Raw genomic sequence first — 7,970 nt, 5'->3', positions numbered from 1 at the left:
CAATTTTATGTTCAAACTAGATGTTAATTCATTCTGATTTTTAATTTAATTGTCGTGTTCATGGAATCATAATTTAGAGGGTTTTTTTGTTAAACACCACCTTTAATATAGGACACTTTGTGAAACACCACCTTCAAAAAAAATCTAGTTTTTTACCACCTTTAAAAAAAGAAAATTGTTAAACAGTACCAAATGGCCGAAGTTTGACTAAAATTAAAATAATTCCGGCATTGACTTCATATTTGACTACCTCCTCACTCTTTCACTTTCCTTCCTCAGCATTATCACCCTCCAGCCCTCCTTCCTCGAGACTCCTTCACCCTCATTCCTTTGTTTTCACCTTTTTCTCTTTTCTTATGAGTTTGTGTTGGTATCTAATGTTTCCTTTTCCCCTAATTATCTTCACCAATTTCTTATGCCAATACAATAAAATTTAGATTATTCATCTTATCTTTTAATTCACTAGTCCACTTCTAGGTTTAATCTATCAAAAGCTAAAGAAGCAAGAGTGAACCGGGTTGTACCTATTCAATATCTGCTATACCTGCAAGGCCTACATGTCCTCATCATAAGGTGGAGGATGAGGAATGTTAGGCAGCAATAATCTCTGCTTTTTACTACTTCGAGAGTACTGTATTCGCAACCGCCATTATACACTTTTTATTGCGTCAAATAGATAGGAGAAAGGAGCAAAGATAGTGTAGATGAAATGGAGGGAAAAGAAAGGCAAAAAAATGGAGGGAAAATTTGGAGAGAAATGAAAAGAATAAAAGAAGTTAGTGCCGGAGTTTTTTATTCTTACCCAGATTCCGGCCATTTGGTACTGTTAAACAATTATTATTTTTTAAAGGTGGCAAAAAACCAAAAAAAAATTATTAAAGGTGGTGTTTCACAAAACACAATTTTATAAGGTGTTGTTTGACAAAAAAAACCTAATTTAGAGGGTGTTTCGCAATTTGGATCGCAGTCTTCGCCCTCAGAGCATCCGCAAAGGTGGGAAGTTAACCTCCTCATATGCCCTCCCTCTCTCAAATGGGGAACCCCATTATTGCACACCCCCTCCCAACAAATGAGGCTCCTCTATTTGTAGGGAAGATTCCCAAAGAAAAAGTAAGATATTTTGAGTTGCTTTTGGGGAGGCTCCCAAATTTTTGGGTGTTAATATTATTGTGGAACCCCATTATTGAATAGATGTAGATATAAATTGGGGAGGGTAAATGGAAAAGTTAGTGAAAAATGAGGTGAATGAATAAAAAAGGAAAGAGAAAATATGGGGAGCCTCACTTTGCGGATGCTCAAGGCAATTCAGTATACTCGTGCTCTTAATGCTACTAAATTGGAAAAGGTATCTTACTTTATCAACTTGATTGCCACGCTTTTTAATCCGTTTCGTATGTTTTATGGGTGGTGTAGTTTAGTCGTAATGCGAATATCAGGGTTTTTGACAGATATTTGCCAGGCCGTTTGTTGGAGCAATGGAAGGACATTATGAGGCTATTTCGTGTATGGCTAAGAACCCACATCACTTGAAAGGAATTTTTTCGGGTTCTATGGACGGAGGTACCTTGTTTTTTTTTTGTGGCAATGGCTCACTAGGTGTCACGTTTAAGTGATGATCTTTGTTTATATGTATCATGCTGGCTGCTTTTTATCTGATGCTTTGGTCTCTTTGTCTCTCTTTTTTTGTGCAGAAATCCGGCTTTGGGATCTATCTTCCAGGTATGTTAACCCTAGTTTATGTCTTCATACTAATACAGGCACACATTAGTGGAGTCTTTGTCCGTAGAGTCTAGAGTCGCTTATCATTTTCGTGCTTTATATGCTTTGGTGATTTTGGATAGTAGTTCGGTTTTGTTCTCACTAGATGTACTGAAATTCTGTTTTGGACAGCACGTTAGTTATCCTTTACTTATTTTTGATTCATAGCATGATATGGTAAAATGCTAGAGTACCCGAGTGTACCTTCAGGAGTTCAGAACATAGAAGTAGGATGCTCATTTATGATCCAGCTGGTCTGCTTACAATTACGAGTCGTACCCCTCTTTCTTGTGTAATCAAGGCCTCAAGCTTAAATGTATGTCATTAGCTATATCAAGGGCAAGGTGTCATATTACTTGCCTTTTATCTAGCTCTACGTATCCAAATTCTATGATTTATATGCTTTTAAAAAAAGCTTATGATCTTAGGTAAACAATTATCTTTTGAATCATGCTCATAGAGTCATGGGAGCGATTGACCTGAAATTATATACTTCCGCTGTTCCACATGGTAGTATATGTGGGAAATAATCTGTATACTTCCCTTAATATAGAAGGATTATAACGAATTTAACAGTGATGATCAATAGTCATAAACAAAATACATAAACAAAGTATAAAGGATTCAGAATTAACCTTCGGTCCTAGCAAAATTGGCCTAAGAACAATATCAAAATTGATATTCGCCTATCAGTTGCACCCAAGACGATATGAGATATGCCCTATTGATTGTGCTAGAATTGATCTAAAATTTTCTGTAAAATTTAGTTGTTTTTGTGTTTTTTCTGATGAGAGAGGAGGCTAGGTCACGAAAAAGAATTAGGGTAGAATAATTCTCCCCTTTTCTTTCTTATACTGACCGAAATTTGGAGTCAATTAGGAAAGAATAATATATTTCCTAATCTCGTCCCAACTGACCGAAATAAGGAGTGTATCTCCTTATTTTTGGTCTTTCCAAAAATATATAAAATGTTTTGAATTGTCATCTAGTGAGGATCGAACCCATGACCTCTTGGTATGTGTACCCTCACTATTACCACTATGACACATTCATCTTGTTGATATTAAATATAACTGATTATATTTAATTACGAATTAACAGATTAATTTGTCTAAGCTAACATTACATATATTTAACTAAATATAACTTATTATATTTAATTTATTTAATTGATTAGCTTAATTGTCTCAACTAATATTATTTAATTTTCATTAAATAATTATCTCATCAACACATTGACTAACTATTTAGTCATATTGGGCATCAATGTGATTATATTTCTATAACCACATTTCTCAAACACATCTTATAGGTGTGACCTTTAGGGACCAGTTGATCACCGCCATCTGTATGATAATAACGTCAAACTTTCTAGCAAGCCAACCGTTATTAGGTAAACGTTAATCAACTGATTAAATATACGAAGTATACCCTTGTGAACCTGTAAGAGATTTACAAATGTTATCACACTAATTTGTGGAGGACACAAACTCCAACAGTATACATGTGTTTTTGGCACAAAGTTTTTTGTAGAAACCATATGTACCAATTCACCCTCAACATTCATCCTCCAGCCCACTTCTTCCCCAACCAAAGCAGCAACCCACTCCCATGTGTCCCATCTGCTTCCCCTTCCCCGATCCAGCCCATCAAAGTCACCTGATCAACCACCTCAATTGTGGTACAGAAAGCTCAACCCTCCTCAGCCATGACCACTGATGAGCTCCTATTTCTACATTGTTTTGGCATCATTTGGAGTTCATTTGGTAACGTTTGGTGACGGTTTTTGATGATTTTCACGTTATTTAACCAATTCCGAATGCCTTATCATTTAGCACGATTTCTAGTGAAGAATGAGGAGCCAAGAGACCAAGAGAAGCGTCCAAGGGTGAAGAACAAGCATTGAAGGAATACCATGAGAAAGTCTTCCAAGGATCAAGCAAAGCACGAAAGAAAAGCGCATTCCAGGCCAGAACTCGCACGGTGCGAGTTTCCAGACCCTAGAACTCGCACGGTGCGAGTTTTCTGGGTTTGTTCCATTTTGCGTTACGGGCTTTTCCTATGTTAAGCCCATGATTATTAGGTTATGTTAGGCTATATATATAGGATGTTTTCCTCTAGGTTAAGACATCTTATGCTCATTTTAATTAATCAAGTTATAATTTTGGGAATTATTCATCTTTTTGATTGGGTTTAGATCTACTATGGAGAACTAATCTCCTATTCTTAATCCGGCTCAAAGGTGTAATCTTTGGTTGTAAGACTACTTAATCTTTCCTTAATTTTCATTATCATTGTTAATCCTTTTGCTTTATTATTGTTTGAATTTTGGAATCCTTGTTTACATTGAGTAATTAAGTGTGATTTCCTTGTTGCTTAATTAATCAAGTTCCTTAATTTATTGTTGTTGGGATTATTAAGTGTGATTTCCTTGTAATCTCATCTTTGCAACACCTTGTTATTTTTGCTAATGAATGTGATTTCTTCTTGGCTTAATTAGCAAGTAAAGGATTAACTTGTAATTAGGCATTAATCGTGATTTCATTGTGTCTAATTACCCCTATTGAATCTCTAGTGCTCATATCTTCTTGTTAATTTGACCAATGTATGTGATTTCTACTTGGTAGAATTGATAAGTTGGGTTATTTGATTAAGTTTGATTTCCTTGTCATTTGGCCATTATTAAGGAGATTTAGAAGATTTATCTTCACAATAGGGTGATAATATATAATTAAAGAAATGAATTTGTGGTTTTATTAACTAAAGTGTCTCACTTTATTGAGTTGGATTAAGTCTCTCTCAAATTTGATAAATTTCCATCTCAAAAACTTGCTTGTTTAATTACTTGTTGCTTACTCTTGTTCTTTGTCTTTGTTACTTTTCAAAGCCAAACCAACCCCCCCCCCCTTCTCTTTTTACATACTAGTTTGTTGTTTAACTTGTCACAATTGTTCTACTTGCTCTAATTAACACACCATTGCAAACCCCCCTTCTCTTGGGTTCGATCCCATTGCTTACTACTTTCCTAGTTTATAATTAGTATTAATTAGTACGTATTGTGGTATATAAATTGGTAATTTGGCCGTCTTTTATTGCGACATTTTAGGCGTGTCAACCACCCTCATCCTTCCTCAGCACACCCCAAATAATTCCAAAAAATCCCACACCACCTGCCAGCCAGGGAATCCCTTCTAACCAAATAAAACCAACCCACCCACTACTCATTTCCTACGCCCACACAGCCCCTAACAACCCGTCACCATTGTTCTCATCTCATCAAACTACTTTTCTTGATGTAGAGCGAGGCGGGAGGATCCCATTTCTGGAGGTAAGTGAGTGATAGCGAGGTGAAGATGGCTAGGTCTTGGAAAGCAGGGCAGAATAAGGGTGGAGGTGGCTAGAGTGGAGGTAAGGGATTTGTGGATGAGGTTGAAAATGGTTGGATATGAGGGGGTGGTGTTGGCGGTGGCCTAATAATGTCCGGATGTGGGTTGTTTGGGTGGTTTTTATTGGTGGGTGGGTCTGTGTGTTGGTAGGTTGGGTAGTTGGAGTTCGTTAAGTGGATGACTGTGGGTGTGGGTGGGTTCGGTGAAGGCTATAATTGTAATTTTTACACTTGAAACTAGACCTATCAAAACTCGACCCGACCCGAAAACCCAACCCGCCCGACCCGTTTTTAGGGTTACAAACCCGGTTTTTTCGACCCGCAAACCGTTTGACCCGAACCCGAAATGACCTGTTATTTTAGGGTCGAGACCCAACCCGGACAGGTTGACCCGTTGTGTCAAAGGTAAATCACGAATTTTATTAAAATATTAATATTTATATATTTATTTGAAAAAATAGTTAAAAAATTATTTTTTTATTACATAAAATTACAAACACAATTAAAAAGTCAATTTTATATAGCTTTTATAATATTTAATAATAAAATAATTATTAAAAAACTTTATTTTAATACTTATGTCAATATTATTAATGTAAACGTTGAATATGATTAAAATATTAATTTTAAATATGTTTTATTTTTTAAAAAGTATTTTTTTAATTAAAAAAAGCGTTAAAATATATTTCTTGACCCATATTCTGACCCTAACCCGACCCGTGACCCATTTGACCCGATCCGTATTCTGACCCGACCCAGGACCCGACCCGCCTGACCCGTTTGACAGGTCTACTTGAAACATACCTTATCAGGAAATATACATGAGTAAATGGAACAAGCCTAAGCGGAACATGTATTTTTCACAATGGAACCTAGGGAGAACTTTCCAAACAAACCGAACACATTAATGTTCTAACGATCTATCAGGCGCGAATGCGTGCGTATCTCCCAAATTAGGGATCCATGTCTTATGATTGTTATTTCATAGGAAGGCTAGGATCATCGACTTTGATATGACATATTGAGGGAATTATAATTCGTTCAGAGGAGAAAGTTACAGCCTTACAGGTTCTTGAATTTAATATGACGTCTCCAAAATTAGGGATCCAAACTAGAAAAGTTTATAATATAGAAACTCATAGTAGGATTCCTGCCTTAAAGACCAGCTTTCTTATATTTGCTCATGAGGAGCAGTTTTTGTTTTCACTTGCCATTTTTCTTACACTTGGCTGTTGTCAGATTTTTTAGAATGGCATTAGACAAGGGAGAGCAGTTGTTCTTGTAAACATGGTCTTCCTTTGAGTTTCAGTTGTACCTAAAGGCAAGTAAATCTATCGTCTCATTTCGTAACCAGTTCCTGATCATATTCGGAGTTGTACCTAAACGGAATTCTTGCAAAGTTATGGAGAATTATCCTTTGTTGACCATTTTTCTATTTGTCATTAAATCTCATTTTTAGACATGATCCTGAAATTGGTGGTTATTATTGCATATAATAAATACGGTTAATACTACGTCAAAATATGGTCTTTGTACCTTTCAAACCTTGATTAGTTGGTTGCTATCTGGTGTCGCCTCTAAATTTAAAATTACGGGTATGCCCTTTCCATTTTACGTAATTTATTTTCTTCTTTAATTGTGGCTATTATATGGTCTTTTAGATATTTAGGTTAATATTAACACCATGCATGTGTGATGCCTGTGATCTTCTCTATGAAGAGGGAACAGACTAGTAGTAAAAATCAGTCAAGTAAAAAGAAGTGAAAAACAATGGTTTGTGCATGCCCTTTGTGGTGTTTTTTCCGTGGAAGCTTAACGTAGATTTAGTCTTCCATTTCCTATATTTGTTGCTCTATGGCGGCCCTTCAAATTCCTCATTCAATCTCATAAAAGTCTTTTGATGGATTTTGCTTCTGTTTTCCACTCATTGTCCAAGTTAAATTTCTGATTTTCCCTGAGTATGAAGAAATCCCCATATTTTAAGATTCCCTAGGCTTCCACCTGTTTAGTTCTGCAATAAGCTTATAAATTTTGTTAAAAGTAGAATGTTAAATGGATACACTTTCTCTATTAGGGACTTGTGTATACCTCATTGTATAATTTTTTTTTTTTTTGTGATATAGCTAAGTGGTGGGGGCTTTTATAAACCTTATTATACACAGGCAACACAGCTGTTGTGATATATCCAAATTTATTTAGAAACCCTTGTTTTTCTAATACTGGCATCTATAAGATACAAAAAAATACAACTAGAAAATGAAAATGGTTGATGTCGTACCTTTTGGATTGTTGGACATTGCATTTCAGCAAATTTGGAGGGGGTAGGGTGTATATGACATATCCTGTGAAATTTCAGCTTGTATGAGATACTGATTTTAGCCTATTCCATGGGCTTAATTAAGCTGCTACAAAAGATAATAGAGAATTGTATACAAGATCCTCTTGTTTTTTTTTATGTTCATTTCATATGTTGCTGGTTTAGTGACTTGCTCAATTCTTGTGCTTTATATGTTTCAACATTTACGCGGACTGTTTCTCGTTTCCTTGGTCACCAAGGTCCAGTAAAGGGCATAACAGTATCAACCGATGGGCGCATTCTTGTATCATGTGGACTTGATTCCACGTAAGTTGTAATGTACTTTGAATAAGGGCTCTTTGTTATTGCCTAGTTCATTTACTTAATTGCTTCTTTTCTGCTTTGGCATGTGTATTTTTACTTCAGAGTGAGATTGTGGAATACCCCAGCTCTTTCTATAATGGAATCAGACGAGTCTTCTGCTAACTCATCGGAGGTTTGATATCCGTTGCCATGCATTTTAATGTTTTG

At 35.9% G+C, this 7,970-nt stretch overlaps 1 protein-coding gene across 1 annotated transcript; it reads left to right on the top strand.

Moving 5' to 3' along the window:
• Nucleotides 1-1,452: 1,452 nt before the first annotated feature.
• LOC141627155 (uncharacterized) lies at nt 1,453-7,970 on the top strand. The gene is made up of 4 exons (XM_074440592.1): nt 1,453-1,560; nt 1,692-1,720; nt 7,669-7,766; nt 7,866-7,970. The coding sequence occupies exons 1-4, from the start codon at nt 1,476-1,478 to the stop codon at nt 7,939-7,941; spliced, it is 288 nt and encodes a 95-aa protein (XP_074296693.1). The 5' UTR covers nt 1,453-1,475; the 3' UTR covers nt 7,942-7,970.

Source organism: Silene latifolia, chromosome Y (genome assembly GCF_048544455.1).
Source record: "Silene latifolia isolate original U9 population chromosome Y, ASM4854445v1, whole genome shotgun sequence".
Classification (NCBI taxonomy): Eukaryota; Viridiplantae; Streptophyta; class Magnoliopsida; order Caryophyllales; family Caryophyllaceae; genus Silene; species Silene latifolia.
Note: the sequence above shows the minus strand (reverse complement) of the source record. Positions and strands in the feature narration are given on the sequence as shown.

What these genes read in the sequence shown, in the direction of transcription:
- LOC141627155 (XM_074440592.1), top strand. Translation starts at nt 1,476, where the DNA reads ATGGAAGGACATTATGAGGCTATTTCGTGTATGGCTAAGAACCCACAT. An exon ending in TTTGGGATCTATCTTCCAGG is followed by an intron (nt 1,721 to 7,668) that starts TATGTTAACCCT and finishes TCAACATTTACG; the next exon opens with CGGACTGTTTCTCGTTTCCT. An exon ending in TCATGTGGACTTGATTCCAC is followed by an intron (nt 7,767 to 7,865) that starts GTAAGTTGTAAT and finishes TTTTTACTTCAG; the next exon opens with AGTGAGATTGTGGAATACCC.